The following is a 20,138-nucleotide window of genomic DNA, read 5'->3' as shown; positions in this document are numbered from 1 at the left end:
GTAGTGTCTAGGTTACATATAACCCCTGTTCCCTAAAGGAGGGAACAGAGACGTTACGTCGAGTGAGGCATAAGGATTGTACTTGGGAGACCAATCACCTCTGAGCCAGTGAACATTGGGGAGTGGAATTTGCATGCCTAGCCACTCCCCCGTACATACGGGTATATAAGATGGCGACGTGCATTCACTCACTCAGGTTTCTGCTGAGGAGCCATACCTTAACCCAGCAGTCAGCACAGTTCAAGATTCTGGCAGAGGGACGTGACGTCTCCATTCCCTCCTTCAGGGAATGGGGGTTACATACCCTGTTAAGGGCCCAGTATACTTCCAACAAAATCAAAGAACAAACTGGTGTGACATCATTTCGAAAAAATCATTAAAATCAGGCCAGAACAATGTTTTTTAATTGAAATTTCCAGAAAAGGTTGTTCCAACAGGTAAACATATTTTACCATTGGTCTATGATGATTACATAATAGATAAGTATGATTTGGGGCTTTGACCTCTTTGATGTTCATTTCTCTCTTTGTTCATTTCTTCTGTTCAGTCCATCGAGGTCAGAAGAATTTGGAGTTGTAATTCTAATTAAACACCACATTGACACAGTTAATTCAACCTGTTGTATAAAGTGCTATAGGGACATAAACAAATGTGACTTGACTAGAGAGCCAAATGCTAAACTGGTGCAAACATGTCCACATCACTATGATCAGATGCTTTTGTCACTGCAGTCATGTTTGTTGTTGTTTTTCATGTAATTGCTACTCTCATGTTAGGATGTTTGCTAACAGTAAACCACTGCAAAGGTACTTTGACCTTTTTACCCCTATGTGAAGAATGAAAAAAAAAAGAAACGTGTTACCATTACATGTTCATTTTAAAGTCCATAGAAAGCAATATTAAATGCGAGTTGTCAAGTGTTCAAGTCGAACACACACCTTATATAGTGTTAGGGGAGGGGGCCATGCTCAGTGACTCATCATCGAGTAATGATTTTAACCCCACCCAGAAAACCCTGAACATGAAAACTTTGTAGCATGTTTCAGCAATGCATTTCTAACATTTATAATGCATTTAGAAACAATTCTCAGATTTGACTTTAGACAGACTTCAATTTGTAAAGGAAAGATTTACTAATTACATATGTTTTCTCATGGTTTATTTTAAGATAATGAACCCAAAATCAATAAAGAAAGAATGGAGGACGCTGCAAAGACTGGAGAAAATCATAGGGTGAGTGCAAAAAGTGCAAAAAAAAAAAAAAAAAAAAAATCCTCTTGGGTACATGAATAATCATAACTTTATACCTTAATTACAGATTACTTTATTATAACCTTAATTTGCATGTACTAATCAATAACTAACCTCAATTACAACACAACTGTAACGTTGCTGGATCAAACAAGGAGAATGAGGATCTAGATGCAGTAGTTTGTTAGAAGTCCGTGATGAAACAATAAAATCCAGAGGAACAGAAACAGGATCAGGAACTCAGACACGGGCAAGAGACAACATTACACGTTTAACAACCAACAAACTACAGAGGAAACACAAGGACTATTTATACACAGAGCAGGGGCAATGAACTAATTGGAAACCATAGAAACTAACAAGGAGTGGGTGTGGTCAAATGAGTGTCCATGGAGACAAACAAGGGAGCAGAGTGGCAGGGAAGCAAACAACAATGAGAGACAAAGACTACAAACTAAAAGTCCTCAAACACAGACAGAGATGACACAGACCAGACTCTTGACAACAAGAAGTTATATGAATTCATGTAAGAAAACTTACCCTGCAGTGTTATTAATACTGATATGTTAAACTTGCACTAGCATGTAGTCAAGGTCAAATTTGTGTGACTCATGCTGTAGTTAAGGTTAGTTATAGATTAGTACATGCCTTTACACATCATTAGGCTAGTTCATATTTACATAATCTTCCATTTAGGTACTAGTACATGATTATTCATGTACTGCAGTGCAAATAAAATTCAGTCAAATTGTCTTCAATTACAAATGGATTATTATTATTCTGTCTTTCTTATAATTAAGCTTAATATTATATTTATGGGGGGTGTCGTGGCAAAAATAAAACGACTCTCACCACATAAAAGAACGTCTAGGTTACGTAGGTAACCCTCGTTCCCTGAAGGAGGGAACGGAGACGTTACATGGGAATTCGCTTAGAATCCAATCATATCTGAGCCTTATACAAAAGGCCAATGAAAATTGGCGAGTGGCATTTGCATGACGCGCCACGCCCCGTACATACGGGTATAAATAGCGACGTCATGCGCCAGTCAGACAGGTTCTTCGCTGAGGAGCCGGGTTGAGCCGGCGTCAGCGCGACGACAGGGACGTGGCAGGGGATGTAACGTCTCCGTTCCCTCCTTCAGGGAACGAGGGTTACCTACGTAACCTAGACGTTCCCCTTCAGTCGAATCACTTCGACGTTACATGGGAACTGACCCTATGGAACAAGCCACGTCCCTGCGCCGCGTTACGCAACGACCACGTGCCGGCAGGCGGACGTGTCAACAGGCGGACGTTAACGTAACCTTCCCAACGCCCTGGGGCCTGAGAAGGGGGGGTCCCCAGGGATGCCAGAAACTGAAGCAGGGGTTGGGGGGGCGGAGACATGAATTCTGTCCATGTGAAAATAAGAAATTCAATATATCCATAAGGGGTTTTAGGGATATACGAGGGAAACAGAGGCCTTCTGGTTGACCCCTGGAAAAATATAGAGAAAAATAGCCACAACCTGCGGGGCGAAGGAGACCCGGCAGGAGCACAGTCAAGAACTACTCCGCGTCTAGCCCGGACTGTGGGGCATGGAGGACCCAGGTTCGCCGGAGGGAACAAACTGGGAGATAGCGCACGGATCCACGTGGGAATGGCGCAGCAAGCCGACACTAGCCGTCCTCCCGGTCACCTGTCAGAACTCGGGAGGAGACGGCCTCTAAGCGAAGGTTGTAAAACCTGGCAAAGGTATTCGGTGTCGCCCAGCCGGCAGCTCTGCAGATGTCCGCTAATGAGGCGCCATGTGCCAATGCGTAGGAAGATGCAACACTCCGTGTGGAGTGGGCATGCAAGCCTAAGGGGCAAGGCTCTCCCTGATATAAGTAAGACAGGGAGATGGCTTCTACCACCCAATGCGCCAACCTCTGTTTGGAGACAGCATTCCCTTTCTGCTGACCTCCGAAGCAGACAAAGAGCTGCTCAGTGCGTCTGAAGTGCCGAGTGCGGTCTACGTAAGTGCGCAGAGCACGGACTGGGCACAGAGACGCAATAGCTGGGTCTGCCTCCTCCAAGGGCAGAGCTTGCAGGCTCACCACCTGATCGCGGAAAGGCGTGGTGGGAACCTTGGGCACATAGCCGGGCCGGGGTCTCAGGATGACGTGAGAATCGCCGGGCCCGAACTCCAGGCACGCTTCGTCGACAGAGAAAGCTTGCAGATCCCCCACCCTCTTGATGGAGGCCAACGCAGTCAGGAGCGCTGTCTTTAATGACAGAAACTTAAGCTCAACTGAGGCGAGGGGCTCGAAGGGAGGTCCCCGCAGGCCCTGGAGGGCGACGGAGAGGTCCCAAGAGGGTACGAGGCGCGGTCTGGGAGGATTGATCCTCCTAGCGCCTCTGAGGAATCTCACGACCAGAGGGTGCTTACCCAGGGATGATCCATCCACTGCATCGTGATGTGCGGCAATAGCGGCAACATACACTTTGAGAGTCGAAGGGGACAGCCTGCGCTCCAACTTCTCTTGCAGGAAGGAAAGCACTACTGCAATCGTGCATCTCTGTGGGTCCTGTTCTCGTGAGGAACACCAGTCGACGAATAGACCCCACCTCAGTGCGTACGCCTGCCTTGTAGAGGGGGCTCGGGACTGAGTGATGGTTTCTACCACGGCCTGTGGGAGGCCGGCGAGGTCTGAAGCGTCCCGTCCAGGAGCCAGACGTGCAAGTTCCATAGATCGGGACGTGGGTGCCAGATAGTGCCCATCCCCTGAGAAAGAAGGTCCTTCCTCAAGGGGATTTTCCAGGGAGGGGCTGCCGCGAGGGAAATGAGTTCTGGGAACCAGGTCCTGGCAGGCCAGTATGGGGCGACCAGGAGAACCTGCCCCTCGTCCTCCCTGATCTTGCACAGGGTCTGTGCAAGGAGGCTCACTGGGGGAAAGGCGTACTTGGGCCCCGGAGGCCAGCTGTGGGCCAGAGCGTCCCTGCCGAGGGATACCTCGTTGAGGGAGAAGAACTGCTGGCAGTGGGAGGATTTGGGGGAGGCAAACAGATCTATCTGGGCCTCCCCGAAATGCCTCCAAATCAGCTGGACTGTCTCGGGGTGGAGTCGCCATTCTCCAGGGAGGGTGGACTGCCGTGAGAGCTGATCGGCTGCACGGTTGAGTTCCCCCGGAATGTGAATGGCTCGTAGCGATTTCAGCCACGTTAGAGTCCAGAGGAGCAGACGGCGGGCGAGTTGTGACATGCGACGGGAGCGGAGGCCGCCCTGGTGGTTGATATAAGCCACAGTCGCAGTGCTGTCGGTACGCACAAGTACGTGCTTCTGACGCAACGTCGGTCGGAAGCGACGAAGGGCCAGAAGCACAGCCAGCAACTCGAGGCAATTGATGTGCCACTGCAGTCGAGGTCCTGTCCAGGAGCCCGAAGCTGCTTGCCCGTTGCACACAGCACCCCAACCCGTGGTGGAGGCATCCGTGTAGACCACGATGTGCCTGGACACCTGCCCCAGGGGTACTCCGGCCTGGAGAAAGGCAGGGTCTGACCACGGGCTGAATAGGCGGCGACACTGCGGGGAAACGCCAATCCGGAGTGTGCCACGGTGCCATGCCCGTCTCGGGACTCGGTCGTGTAGCCAGTGCTGAAGCGGTCTCATATGAAGCAAGCCCAGCGGCGTGACCGCGGCCGCAGCTGCCATATGCCCCAGGAGCCTCTGAAAAGTTTTTAGAGGAACCGCTGTCTTGTGCCTGAATAAATCTAGACACCTCAGCACCGACTGAGCGCGCTCGTTGGTGAGATGGGCTGTCATGGAGACTGAGTCCAGCTCCACACCGAGAAAAGAGATCCTCTGCACTGGGGAGAGTTTGCTCTTTTCTCGGTTGACCTGAAGGCCCAGGCGGCTGAGGTGCTGAAGCACCAGGTCCCTCTGGTCGCATAGCACCTCTCGGGAGTGGGCTATCAGGAGCCAGTCGTCGAGATAGTTGAGGATGCGGAAACCTGACAGCCAAAGAGGGGCCAGGGCCGCTTCCGCAACCTTGGTGAAAACGCGAGGAGAGAGGGACAGGCCGAATGGGAGAACTTTGTACTGGTATGCTCGACCCTCGAACGGAAACCGAAGAAAGGGCCTGTGGCGAGGAAGAATCGAGACATGAAAGTACGCGTCCTTCAGGTCGATGGCTGCAAACCAATCCTGGGGACGAATGCATGTGAGCATGCGCTTCGTCGTAAGCATCTTGAACGGCAGCCTGAGAAGGGACCGATTCAGGACTCTGAGATCCAGGATGGGTCTTAACCCACCACTCTTTTTGGGCACGATGAAGTAGGGACTGTAAAACCCTGACCTCATCTCGGCTGGAGGGACAAGCTCGATCGCATCCTTCGCCAGTAGGACTGCGACCTCTGCACGCAGGACAGCGGCGTGGGTGTCTGAGTGGACACGAGTGTGAAGGACACCTCTGTACCTGGGCGGAGCTTTGGCGAACTGAATCGCATAGCCGAGACGTACCGTCCGTATCAACCACCGCGAGGGGCTGGGGAGCTGAAGCCAGGCCCCCAAGCGCCTCGACAGGGGTGTCAAGGGAACGTTGACCGACTTGACCGTGGTGGGGCAGCCTAGGGGGGGAACAGGGAGGGGAGACAAGCTGCTCTGAGCAGGGCCTACCTTCTTCCCAGGTTCCCGCGCTGGCGACAGACAGCTCCGTATCCGGCTCCGAGAGGGCATCCTGGTGCCGCCCGGAACGGGAACACGGGGCCGAGGCCCCGGAGGTGAAGGAAATTGCTCTTTTATTGAAGTTGTGGGTACCGCCGACCCGTAGGCCGGCGGCAGCGTTAAAGTGCACAACAACCCCCGGCCCTCCACCGGGAGCGGGGACGTAGATGTTCTTGTCCCCTGAAGAACAAACTTCTCCACCTCTGGGTTGCCCGCGTCAGGGACGTTTCGCGGCTCTTTTGCGGGTGTTCTTCGCAGGTCCCTGAGAGGCGGGCGGCGCCCCGCCCCCGCGGCCGGCTCGACGTCGGGCCGTCTCCTTCTTGGGTTCAGCAGGCGACGGAGCAGGTTTGGTGGGGGCCGCGGGGGGGCGCCCTCGGCGACGAGCGGGGGGAGGCTGGGCCACCGGCGGCGGGATGGGTTTGGACTCGCGGCGGGGCAGGATGTGTTGGATGGCCTCCCTCTGCTTCTGGACCGCCGAGAACTGCTGGGCAAAGTCCTCGACAGTGTCGCCGAATAGGCCACTCTGGGAGATAGGAGCGTCAAGAAAGCGAGCCTTGTCGACGTCTGCCATCTGGGCCAGAGTGAGCCATAGGTGTCGCTCCTGGACCACGGCTGTGGACATCACCACGCGCCGTGACCTTCGTTGCCCGTAGGGCGAAGTCGGTGGCGGCGCGGAGTTCTTCCATAACCCCCTGGTCGGGACCACCCTCGTGCAGCTGTTTCAGGGCCTGGGCCTGATACACTTGAAGGATCGCCATAGCATGCAGGGCGGTGGCGGCCTGTCCAGCGGCGTGATAAACGCGGCCCGCAAGAGCGGACGAACGCTCACACGCCCTGGACGGGAGATGCGGACGATCCCGCCAGGTGGCAGCGCCGCGCGGGCACAAGTGCACCACTACAGCGCGCTCGACCCGGGGAATCGCTGCATACCCCCTGGCCGCCCCGCCATCGAGGGTGGCGAGGAGAGAGGAGCTGGGGCGGGGCCGTGATGAAAAAGGGGCCCGCCAAGATCGTGTCAGCTCCTCGTGCAGCTCCGGGAAGAATGGGACCGAGGGAGGGCGAGGTGGAGCCGCGGGGGCCCTCCCCAGGAACCAATCATCCAGCCTGGAAGGATCGGCCGGGGGTGCGTGGGGCACCTCCAAGCCGATCCCCCTGGCGGCCCGGAGAAGCATAGTCGACAGTTCGACGTCCACCTCAGACGGAGCGGCCACCTCAGCAGGGGGTCGCGCCGCCGAAGCGTCCGCCTCACCGACCGACTCTCCCTCTGATGCTGCGATCGACATCTCATCCTCCGCAGGAGCACCGAAGGAGACGCTCAGCCCGCTGGGCGGGGAAGCGTACTGCTCCGGGAACTCGACGGGACCACGCTGTGTGACAGAAGACCGCAGGGCTTTCTGGGCCGGCGGTGCGTTCTGCACGGTGACTGTTAAGTCCCCCCCGCGCCTAGCCGCGGTGGCCGAAAAGCATTGACGGCTTAACGACGGACCGCGGGAGGAAGACGGGGGGAGCCGCCTCGCGAACGAGCGGCGGGACTTCAGCGTGGTCATGGTCATGCATTCGCAATGAATGCATTCACCATCCATGAACGCTGCCTCAGCGTGCTCTCTCCCCAAACACGTGAGGCAGTGATCATGTCCGTCCGCAGGAGGGAGGAAACTACCGCATCCTGAAGCGCACGGCCGAAAAGCCATTCTGAAAAGAACGTCTTAACAGCCGTGAGAAATTGCTCTTTTAGCTCCCGGTCTGCCCAGGGAAAAAGCCGCGGGGCGGCTGTGCACTCAACGGGACTTTCTCGCTGGAATGCAGTGCGGCTGTAATGGCCGTGAAAACGGCAGCCCGCAGGAGATCGCTGACGACTGCAAGGGTAAACTCTTTTAGATTTGCAGTACGCCAGAAGAGAGAGCAGGAACTCTGGAAGAACTCTTTGTAGAATGAAGACTCTTTAGCAGAGAGAACAGCAGGCTCAATCATTCAGACGGATCTGAAGCGAAGAAGCTGTCTGACTGGCGCATGACGTCGCTATTTATACCCGTATGTACGGGGCGTGGCGCGTCATGCAAATGCCACTCGCCAATTTTCATTGGCCTTTTGTATAAGGCTCAGATATGATTGGATTCTAAGCGAATTCCCATGTAACGTCGAAGTGATTCGACTGAAGGGGAACAATTCATTCTTAGTATTATTTCAAAGGTTTATTTCTTGCAAGAAAGGTCAGACAGTCATACAGAAACACAGGTTGCTGCAGAGTGTGACAAAGAAGGGAGGGTTTGCTCCACCTTTATATCTCTTCCCTTCAAGGTTACATCTCCTAACAGCCGGTAATTTTTCACACATCGTAAGAAAACAGAGAAACACATTCTACTATATCATACTCCCAAGGCTTAAATCGTTATGTTTTGGGGCCCTGATACCTTACTCTCATGTCATCTTCAGAGCAGGTTTAGATAAAGCAGACACTTACACAATGTTTCATAAGCACATAAGATAAGTAAAATGACTTTTTCTTTCACAGGGGCCACCCAAGGGGGTGAACACGATTAAAGACTATAGAAATACAAAGATGGTTCACTCCTATATTTATAAATGGGAATAACTGCAACACGCAATATGGCGGAATAGTCCTGCCTTCTAAATGAAAGAGGCAATTGCTGATGGATAAAGTCATTACGTCACTGTAACGACCATTAGAGTTTATTTCAGATTTTGTTTTGGATTTGAAATATGTAATTTAATTGCGAGTTCAGCGAGCCATTTTTGAGATTTTAGGATTCCCCCATTCATTTAGATAGGATGTGGTGTTGGGTGAGCTGCCTGGAGGTGTTGCAAATATGGCCGCAGAGTAAATATACTTTCCTTGAAAGGGACTTTGGCACAATTTCTGCCAAGGGGGACCCTCAGAATTATTTTTCAGTGAAAAATAATATTTATTATCCATAAAAAAAAAAGAATATATTGAATCTTGATTGTTTACAGCTTTTGCATTTCCTGGGCGAAGCAGAGTGAGATGCATGGGACAACCTTGTGAAACATTTGTGTATTTTTTAGAAGGTTAATGTTGATTGCCATTAACTGACATTATATGGAAAAACACACATCTCTTTTCGTGGTTTGAAAAAGATAGAATTGCATACTGCATAAGAATAACACAAGGGTGTGTAAATGATTACTTAGTTTTAATTTTTGGGTGAACTTTCTCTCTATCTACAAAACAACAACCTTAGAAATAAATGAACGTGACATTGAAGTTTTCCAGAAAAATATGGCATTTTCCATGTTTTAATAGGAAATAGGAGTTGCCGCTTTAAGACCACTATCTCAGGTATTGTAGTCCACAGTGGGGTGCAGTGTGGGTAGTGTAGTTTGGGACCTGCTGATGTGACGTGCACGCTCACTGTGTGCTGTGCAGGTGAAATTGGAGGAAAAAGTTCTGCTTTGTTTTAAGTTCAGTCAAATCAGTCCACCCGGGTGATGGAGTTACTTTATTTTAAGGGAAGATAAACTGTTGCTTCTCTGAAACTGATAAGTTGAAGAACCGTATTTGTTATGAACTGATTTTAACATATAAAGTAAATTAAGAGATCATATACTGATCATCAGTGTTGTGCTAGTTACTCAAAGAACGTAATATACAGTGGTGTGAAAAAGTGTTGCCCCCCTTCCTGATTTTTTTATTTTTTGCATGTTTGTCACAAATTAATGTTTCAGATCATCAAACAAATTTAAATATTAATCAAAGATAACACAAGTAAACACAACATGCAGTTTTTAAATGAAGGTTTTTTTATGAAGGGAAAACACAATCCAAACCCATGGCCCTTTGTGAAAAAGTGTTTGGCTCGTCTCAGTTTTGCCAGAAACCATCTGTCAGAGATTTTGTCATGTCTGTTCTGTTTTCCTAGTGCCCCCCCCCCCCCCCCCCCATGTTTCTTATGTATATGGTTTAGTCCTTGTCTCCCCCTTCAATTCTGTCTCCATTTGGTTTAGTCATGCCCTTATTTGTACTTCCCCCTTGTGATCTTGTTATCTCCTTTGTAACCACGCCCTGTCCTTTGTGTATTTAAAGTCTGTGTTTGCACACCCCCGTTGTCCGTCAATGTATTGTTACTCCTGTCTGTTTGTACTCCACGTTCATTTTTTGTTTTCTTTAATAAATATCAGTTTTATTTTCCTCCGGATCCTGCCTCATCCATCTACACTCCTCAACCAGCTAATTTGTGACAGATCTACGGACATAACAAACAAAACATGAACCGGGCTGAGGACCTCCTTTGGAACTTGCATCAAGGTGAAAGTTTGCTGGAGGAATATGTGGAGGAGTTAGGGTTACCACTTTTAATACCCAAAAATAAGGGACGCATTCATGATAAGAACTGATCATTGTTTTTTTTTCTACTTATTAGACTCTAAAGTCTAATAATGTTCCCTTTTTTCAAAAAAGAACCGTAAATTACACCAATAAATAAAACGGATATTAAAGCTGAAATGCAAATAAATAAGTAAGTAAAAATTCACGAGCACTTTGTAGTATTATCTCTCAGTCCTAGGCGTCTAAATGAAAAGCGCTCTGCAAGCACGTTCTCTCTGTGTTGTTTCTGAAACTACCGTAATCACTGTAATATGCGCGCACACTTAAAATCAATCGCGGCTGGCTTGACCGTGTTTTTCTGAACCGCGGCTGACTTTACCACATTGATTAACTGCATGAGACGCTGCTTTAGAAAAAATTATAAAAAAAATACGGGACAAAACCCGTCCCGTATTGATTCAAAACGGGACGTGCAATTTCATTCTCAAATACGGGACGATTCCGTATTTTAAGGGACGGGTGGCAACCCTAGGAGGAGTTTATGAGCGTTTACCATCTGGTGGGATGGAGTGACAAGATGGTTAACGCATGTTTCCAGGTGGGACTCAAAGATGATAGTTTGTTTAATTTGATTGCTCCTAGTGATTGCTACCGTCCCGTAGCAGATTTTGTAAATTTTGTTCTTGATTTATGTGATTTCCCTATTCCAAGTCATGGTGGAGGATGGTAATCCTCCTCCCATCTGGAAACATGCAGTCACCCCATCTCACCAACAGCCAGAGCCCTCTGCATATCACTCCAGCGACCTCACTCCCTCCTTGCTCCCACGTGTCCCCAAGTTCTCCTAAGCCCCACGATGGTCATCAGCCCAGTGTCTCAGGCTTCCTCTCCACGTTCAAGTCCGTCAGCCGCCATGCCAGCGTCAGCTCACAAAATGGCCGCCACGTCAATGTCAGCTCACAAAATGGCTGCCACGCCAGAGTCTGCAGGCAAGATGGCTGCCAAGCCAGAGTCAGCACCCAAGATGGCCGCCATGTCAGAGTCTGCTCACCAGTTGGCCGCCATGTTAGTATCTGCTCTCAAGATGGCTGCCACGCCAGAGTCTGCATGCAAGATGGCTGCCACGCCAGAGTCTGCACGCAAGATGGCTGCCACGCCAGAGTCTGCACGCAAGATGGCTCCGTTCCTGAGTTCCCGGCCAAGATGGCCTCCGTTCCTGAGTTCCCGGCCAAGATGGCCTCCGTTCCTGAGTTCCCGTTCCTGAGTTCCCGGCCAAGATGGCCTCCGTTCCTGAGTTCCCGGCCAAGATGGCCTCCGTTCCTGAGTTCCCGGCCAAGATGGCCTCCGTTCCTGAATCCTCGGCCAAGATGGCTTCTGTTCCTGAGTTCCCGGCCAAGATGGCCGCCGTTCCTGAGTTCCCGGCCAAGATGGCCGTCAAGCCTGAATCCCTGGCCAAGATGGCCGCCGTTCCTGAATCCCCGGCCAAGATGGCCACTAAGCCTGAGTCCCCGGCCAAGATGGCCGCCAAGCCTGAGTCCCCAGGCCAAGATGGCTGCCACGCCAGAGTCTGCACCCAAGATGGCTGCCGCCAAGTCGGAGTTTGCACCCAAGATGGCTGCCACCGAGTCTGTTACCATCACGGCCACCCTACCAGCTGCAGTTCCGGCTCAGTCAAGTCAAGTCACAGCTGTTGTTCCTGCACAGTCAAGTGAAGCAGCACCACCTGAGTCAAGTCAAGCAGCTCCTCCTGAGTCAAGTCTGGTTGCAGCTGTATGCCCAGAGTCTCTGCTGGTTCTGCCCAGCCTCCCAGAGTCTCTGCTGGTTCCGCCCAGCCAACCCAGAGTCTCTGCTGGTTCCGCCCAGCCTCCCAGAGTCTCTGCTGGTTCCGCCCATCCTCCCAGAGTCTCCGCTGGTTCTGCCCTGCCTTCCAGTGACTGCGCCGCCAGAGCGCCCCCCAGTGACTGCTCACCCAGAGCCTGCTCTTCCAGATTCTCTGCTGGAGACGCCCAGCCCTCCAGTGTCTCCGCTGCGGTCGTCCAGCCCTCCGGAGCCCGCTCCTCTAGAGCGCCGTCCAGAGCCTGCTCCTCAAGAGCGCCGTCCAGAGCCGACGCCTCCTCTAGCGTGCCCTCCTGCATGCCCTCCAGAGCTAGCGCGCCCTCCAGAGCTGGCGCTTCCTCCAGCACGCCCTCCCGTGCTCTCCTTGGTGGACTATGCCCTAGATTCCCCCAAGAAATTTTTTTTTTTTTTGGGGGGGGGAGCCCCAAGATCCGCCATGGTCTCATGGACTGTTTACCCGGCCATGGCTTCCTGATCCGCCTTGGCCTCTTGGACTATTTACCCGGCCATGGCTTTCTGAACCCCTGATCCGCCTTAGCCTCCTGGACTGTTTACCTGGCCATGGCTTCCAGAACCCCCTGATCCGCCTTGGCCTCCTGGACTGTTTACCCGGCCATGGCTTCCAGAGCCCCCAGATCCACCATGGCCTCCTGAACTCTCTGACCCGCCATGGCCTCCTGAGCTCCCTGATCCGCCATGGCCCCCTGAGCTCCCTGATCCACCCTGGAGACCGCCCCTGTAACCTGTGTCTCCTGTGTTCCTGCCTAGCGGTCTCCAGGACGCCCACCCTCCCTCCTCTATGGATGTTATTAGGCGTGAGACACGCCTTCGGGGAGGGGGGGATTCAGAGATTTTGTCAGAGATTTTATCAGAGATTTTGTCATGTCTGTTCTGTTTTCCTAGTGTTTTTCCCCCCATGTTTCCTATGTATATGGTTTAGTCCTTGTCTCCCCCTTTAGTTCTGTCTCCATTTGGTTTAGTCATGCCCTTATTTGTACTTCCCCCTCGTGATCTTGTTATCTCGTTTGTAACCACGCCCTGTCCTTTGTGTATTTAAAGTCTGTGTTTGCACACTCCCTTTGTCCGTCGATGTATTGTTACTCCTGTCTGTTTGTACTTCACGTTCATCGTTTGTTTTCTTTAATAAATATCAGTTTTATTTTCCTCCGGATCCTGCCTCATCCATCTACACTCCTCAACCAGCTAATTTGTGACACCATCTTGATGATCCCCAAGACTTTTGGGAAAATACTCTGTGGACTGATGAGACAAATGTTGAACTTTTTGGAAGGTGTGTGTCCCATTACATCTGGCATAAAAAAAATAATACAGCATTTCAGAAAAAGAACATCATACCAACAGTAAAATATGGTGGTGGTAGTGTGATGTTCTGGGGCTGTTTTGCTGCTTCTGGACCTGGAAGACTTGCTGTGATAAATGGAACCATCAATTCTGCTGTCTACCAAAAAATCCTGAAGTACAATGTCCGGCCATCTGTTCGTGACCTCAAGCTAAAGCGAACTTGGGTTCTGCAGCAGGACAATGATCCAAAACACACCAGCAAATCCACCTCTGAATGGCTGAAGAAAAACAAAATGAAGACTTTGGAGTGGCCTAGCCAAAGTCCTGACCTGAATCCTATTGAGATGCTGTGGTATGACCTTAAAACCATCCAATGTGGCTGAATTACAACAATTCTGCCAAGATGAGTGGGCCAAAATTCCTGCACAGCACTGTAACAGACTCATTGCAAGTTATCGTAAACGCTTGATTGCAGTTGTTGCTGCTAAGGGTGGCCCAACCAGTTATTAAGTTTAGGGGGCAAACACTTTTTCACACAGAGCCATGTGGGTTTGGATTTTGTTTTCCCTTCATAATAATAAACCTTATTCAAAAACTACATGTTGCATTTACTTGTGTTATCTTTGATTAATATTTAAATTTGGCTGATGATCTGAAATATTAAAGTGTGACAAACATGCAAAAAATAACAAATCAGGAAGGGGCCAACACTTTTTCACACCACTGTAATACTCATTACTAGTTACTCCTTTATAAAGTAATATTGTCATTTTACTTATTACTTTCTGGCAACAGAATTAGTTACACTACTAGTTACAGTACATATACAATTATATTTCATTATGTATTTAGTCAAATCACATAAGTTTGTAAGAAACTGTTTAATTTTGCCAAAAATAATTATAGTAATACTATATTTTAATTATAGTAATATAATGTATCACATGCTGATCAGAGGGTTGTGGGTGGGATGTAATGCCAGAGTAAAGTAAAGCTACAACTTATACAAAAATGTTTATATCATCTTTTTTTTCCAGACAGACTCAATATAATGCAATTTTTCTATCTGCTGAATGTAAGCTTTTTCATATTTGTGCAAGTCATGACAATTCTGAAAATAAATCTAGGAATTATTCAATTGTTGGATTTTAAATCAGCGGGGTTGGGGCATCAAAAGTAACTAAGTAACTAAGCTATTTTATGGATGGTAACTGTAATATTATTACTGAAATTGTGTTAGTATTTAGTTATACTACTAGTTACTGTAAAAAAAATTAATATTATTACAGTAACTAATTAGTTACTGCCCAACACTGCTGATCATATACAACAATGCAAACGTCTTTGGAAGAGGTTTGGATTAGTGATATTTGTGTTCCCTGTGGTTGAGTGAGCAGTCTGGTGGCAGAGACTTCTTTCACTGGTTGTGCTGGTAACAGTGCAGGAATCCGTTTCAACAGCCTTGGACATGAAGCACTATAGGATGCTGATCCTAGAGTACCAAAGGTTCCTAAAATCTGGAATGCACATGTGGCCCTGGATTAGGTGCAGAAGGTCCTTAGTCTTGAACAAGCAAATGAACGTACCTTAAAGGGAATTTTTGCATGCCAGAGCTCAATAGAGTTGATTGTATCTGAAATGGTCACAGTCTAAACTGTGAAATATCTGATAAAATCTGATTAAATATAACTGAAAATGTAATGTGATTATTTAATCAACAGGCAAAACACAGGGACACTGGGACCACTGGAGTCAGAGCAGATCAACACTTACAACAGGAAAAGACTGACAGAGAAAAAACAGAGGGTCTGTTTCATAGACTTCTTCTTGAAGGCACATGGTACAGCAAACTGAGAGCTGCAGATGTTATTCAGATAAATAAATATCCATTACAGTCCCATGAGTTTTGTTCTGAAGACAAGCTGGTTCAGACTTTTCTACAAAAACTACTGATGATGAACTACAGAGCAAGATACATTAAAACTAAAGAGAACAATGAAGAGCATTACAGAGGAGACAACTGCTCATTTGAAGATGAGGTTGATATATTTAAAGAAATGTCTGTCTCTAATCTAGAAACAAGCCAGTCTGAGCGAATTCACCCAATGGATGTTCAAATGGCTGTGTTTCATTGTGCTGATGGTTTCCTGAAGCAGCTGATGGTGACTAAGCTGTCCCAGTGTCAGTACGCTCTGCCTCTGCTTGTTCCTGATCCATTTACACGACAGATTGAGTTTCCTCTCTGGACATTCAGACAAATCAACAAGAGCTGGAAGATGAGAAACAATGATGATGAAATCATCAGTCAAACCCAGCCGATCTACAAGATGCAGACTCCAATGGTGTTTTTCTTCAGGTTTGGCTCTGTGTCTTCATCCAAGTCTCAGCTGATGAACAGTCTGATCAATGAGAAACACAACACGTTCTTCCACAGGAACTGCCCAGGCAGCAGCAGAACCAGAGTCCTGATGGATGGAGTGGTGGAGATCGCCTGGTTCTGCCCCTCTGGGAAACATGATGATAAATTTACTGACTGTGTTGCGTTCTGTAATCTACACGGTGATGCAGGAGACCATGAGAAACAGCTGCAGATCCTCACTGAAATGGCCTCAGTCAATGTTGTTCTTCTACCACGACTGGACAGGAATGACAGAAACATGATACAACTTCAAAAACTCTATAAGGGCACAAAGCCACTCATTTGTCTTTTTACAAATGAAGTTTCAACTCTTACTGAGACAAGGACATTAAAATACAAGATTGGTCTGAAAGACAGAAATCAGACAGATGTAATTGAAGAACTCAGAAGAGCAATAAATGATTGTCTCTTAAAATTATCTTCCACTTTCAGACTTGAAGATGTGTCCAAACATTCAGACATTAGAGTAGATGAGGAAGATGATGATGACTGCAGGAGAGGAAGAGAAGCAGCACAGCAGATGATTAGTTTACTGGATAAGAAAGAGCTGAGAGAAATCAAAGAATTATTTCTGCCTCATCAGGGGAAACTGTGGCGTCAGTGGAGTAAGACGAATAAAGAGCTGCATCGACTTAGAGCTGATGAACTAGAAATGGAAATAAGTACAAAACAAGCCACACTGAGGAAAACACGTGAGACCCAGCATGCTGTTGAAACAAATATTTTTATACAATTGTTTATAAAACTAAGTCAATTACATCCAACGATTAATATGTATTTTCTTAAATGGCTTGGAATTCTCTTGGATGAATATACCTCAAAGGATATTTCTGGTCTTCATCACAAATATTATGATACATGGTTAACTGTTGTAGAACTGAATAAGAGTCATGATAAATCTGAACAACTGACAGCTGAACAAGCTGAACTTGAGAAAATATCTGAGGAACTTCAAGCTGCAAACCTTGGTTTGGAACACATCATGAGGGAGATCGGTCAGATCTATGAATCATGTTCATCTGTGAAGAAAAACAAGAAAGGTTTGCAGGTTCACTTCTCTTTTCTCCCGAGTCTTGCAGCAGAGATGATGATCTCTGGATTTCCACTGGAGCTGATGGATGGAGATGCTGCTCATGTTCCTGTGATCTGGATCTCTGCTGTTTTAGATCAACTCATCCAGAAACTTGGAAACCAGAGAGTCTTTGTGCTGTCAGTTTTAGGAGTTCAGAGCTCTGGGAAATCCACCATGTTGAATGCCATGTTTGGACTCCAGTTTGCTGTCAGTGCTGGCAGGTGCACCAGAGGAGCTTTCATGCAGCTGATTAAAATGTCAGATGAGATGAAAACACAGCTGAACTTTGACTATATTCTGGTTGTTGATACTGAGGGTCTTCGTGCTATAGAACTGGCTGGCAGATCAACAAAACATGACAATGAATTGGCCACATTTGTTGTTGGTCTTGGAAATCTGACATTGATCAACATCTTTGGAGAAAATCCTGCTGAGATACAGGAGATTCTTCAGATTGTTGTTCAGGCCTTTATGAGGATGAAGAAGGTCAGACTGAATCCCAGCTGTGTTTTTGTGCACCAGAACGTCTCAGATGTCACAGCTGAAGAGAAAATCATGGAGGGAAGGAGACAATTTAAGATGACACTGGATGAGATGACAAAACTTGCTGCTGAAGAAGAAATTTATGAAGCAAAATGTTTCAGTGATGTCATTGAATTTGATGTTCAGAAAGATGTGAAGTATTTTGCTCATCTCTGGGAGGGGAACCCACCCATGGCACCACCAAACCCAAACTACTGTGAGAATATTCAAGAACTAAAGGAAACTATTATGTCCCATGCCTCCAAAAAAGAGGGAATGATTCTCGAAGACTTAAAAGGCCGTATTAATGATCTTTGGGAAGCATTAATGAATGAAAAATTTGTCTTCAGCTTCAAAAACAGCCTGGAGATTTCAGCCTACAGGAAACTGGAGACAGAATACAACAAGTGGACCTGGAGTCTTCGCAATGCCATGTTGGAAACTGAGAACAAACTACACAACAAAATAGAAAATGAAGCAATTCATCAGATTGATGAAACTGATCTTCAAAAAGAATTGAGAAAGACAAGCGAAGAAGTGAAAAGATCAATGTATGAATTCTTTTTGAAGGACACATATGCAGAGATACTTATTCAGTGGAAAGCATCATTTGAGATCAAAATCAAAGAGCTTCAGGAAAACACTGTGAGAGAAACAAAGATGAAATTAAATTTGATTCTTCAACAGCGAGACCTAAAGAAAAAGATTGATGCTCAAAGGACAAATCATGAAAACTCTCTCTATGAAAAGAGCAAAGAGCTTGCTTTAAAACTCAAAGACAAAGCAAATGATGAAGAAACACTAAAGAACGAGTTTAATGATTTTTGGGAACAAAGTGTTAATAGGATTCCCAGAGACACAGCTAAAATCAAAGACATTGATATAATGAGAGATGTCAAAGTCCTACTTAGTGACACTTATAAAAGCGTTCCTTTAGACCACTGGAGAGATGACAGTAAGTACAACGATATTTTCACAGTGAAAAATTATTCTAAACTTCTTAATGAAAACCGAGCACAAAGAGCAATTAAACAGTTTAGGTTTAGGTTTTGCAGAAACTTTGCAAAAACATTTGGACTTCCTCAACCTCAAGACGATGAAGACCGAACAAGATCATTTGTTGATGATGTTGCTCACCAGACATTCGAAATGATTCAGACATTTAACATTTCAAAGATGGGCTACAACATCAGCTATATTCAACAGATCACAGAATATGTCAAACAGAGAGTAACAGAACAATGGAAAGGGAAATTCAAAAATGATTTTTTTGTTGATTTGATTATTTCGATCTGTATGAGAGCAAACAAGATGATCACTGACCAACACAGGATGTTCAGAGATGCCAATGATCCTGAAATATATGTTAATAATAAGAAAAAAGAGTATTATAGCATTTTCCAGAAATATTGTTATGGAGCAACATCAGCTGCCATTTTTACTGAGATCATCTGTCAGAAACTTAAAGAGCCCATTGAGCAGAGTGTCTACAAGAAGACTGCCAGAGATTTAGCAGATGAAATGAGGTCAAACTGCGAATCACTGAATGGAAACAGATCAAATCTGGAGAAACACATCCTAAAGACATTGGCAGAAAAGGAGAATTTTGACAAATATATGGACTACATACATGATCCTAGAGAACACTTTAAGAGTTTCATCAGAGATGAAGTCAGTCGGTACATCACTGATAAGTTCAGTGTCAGTGTTTTCCCCAAGATGAAGGAGAACATTGAACTCCTGCAGAAGAAGATCATGAAAGCAGCTCATGAATCTACTGAACATGTTCATAAGAATAGAGGAGATGCTGGTTTATGGTTGAACAGTTTCACACAGCAGCTCTCAGATGAGCTGATCTTCTCTGAAAAAGACCTCAGTGGAGTCAAACCTGATGATGATATTGACATGAAACTCTTAGAAGATGTGATAAAGAAAGAACTTCCTGCTTTAATGTCTGACATCAGCAGTAGATTCAACACAAAAACATTCCCAGTAAATCTGGACTATAAGTTTAGACCAGATGAGCTTCTGATTGATCACCTTTCTCAGTGCTGTTGGGTTCAGTGTCCATTTTGTGCAGCCATCTGCACCAACACCATAAAAAAACATGATGGAGATCACAGTGCTCCTTTCCACCGTATTACTGGATTAAAAGGATTTATGTTCAAGAATACAACAAACTTGTCTAATAGCATCTGCACATCTGCAGTAGCAAGTGATCGGTCTTTTTATCATAATCCATCAGAAAAATCAGTCCTTTGGAGAGAATACAGAAAGGCAGGAGAAGTTTATGCCAAGTGGAACATCACCCCTGATCTCTCTGAACTGCCCTACTGGAAGTGGTTTGTGTGCCGATTTCAGAAAGATCTGGAACAATGCTACATTAGAACATTTCAGGGTGGTGGTGAGATACCAGATGAATGGAGAAAATACTCAAAACAGGAAGCTATTAACAGTTTGGATGAATACATTTAATTAAACAAAATTTGTATGTGTCTGTGTGTGTATACAGCTCAGTCACTCGTGATGGTAGATACAAAATACGTAATTTTATGAAGAATTAAAACTAGTTACTAATAATACTAATAATAAGTTTTCTTTGTGTGTGTGTGCGTGTGTGTGTTTTGGTGGATGCACTCTCACGCATGCTCTTTTTACTGTGACATAACATAGGTTGAAGGTGGAAATATGAGAATTTACAGTTTATAAACAAAGTAATAGCAAAACATAAAATACTTGCCTGT

The 20,138-nt window shown here is 46.8% G+C and overlaps 1 protein-coding gene across 1 annotated transcript; it reads left to right on the top strand.

Moving 5' to 3' along the window:
* The first annotated feature begins 11,821 nt into the window (after window positions 1–11,821).
* On the top strand, window positions 11,822–19,869 carry LOC141286802 (interferon-induced very large GTPase 1-like). Its single transcript, XM_073818943.1, has 2 exons — window positions 11,822–12,013; window positions 15,103–19,869. Exons 1-2 carry the CDS (start codon window positions 11,822–11,824, stop codon window positions 19,867–19,869), a joined length of 4,959 nt encoding a protein of 1,652 aa, XP_073675044.1.
* The last annotated feature ends 269 nt before the right edge of the window (window positions 19,870–20,138 follow it).

The sequence above is a fragment of the Garra rufa genome, chromosome 1 (assembly GCF_049309525.1).
Source record: "Garra rufa chromosome 1, GarRuf1.0, whole genome shotgun sequence".
NCBI classification, from domain to species: domain Eukaryota; kingdom Metazoa; phylum Chordata; class Actinopteri; order Cypriniformes; family Cyprinidae; genus Garra; species Garra rufa.
This window is presented reverse-complemented; position numbering and strand designations above follow the sequence as displayed.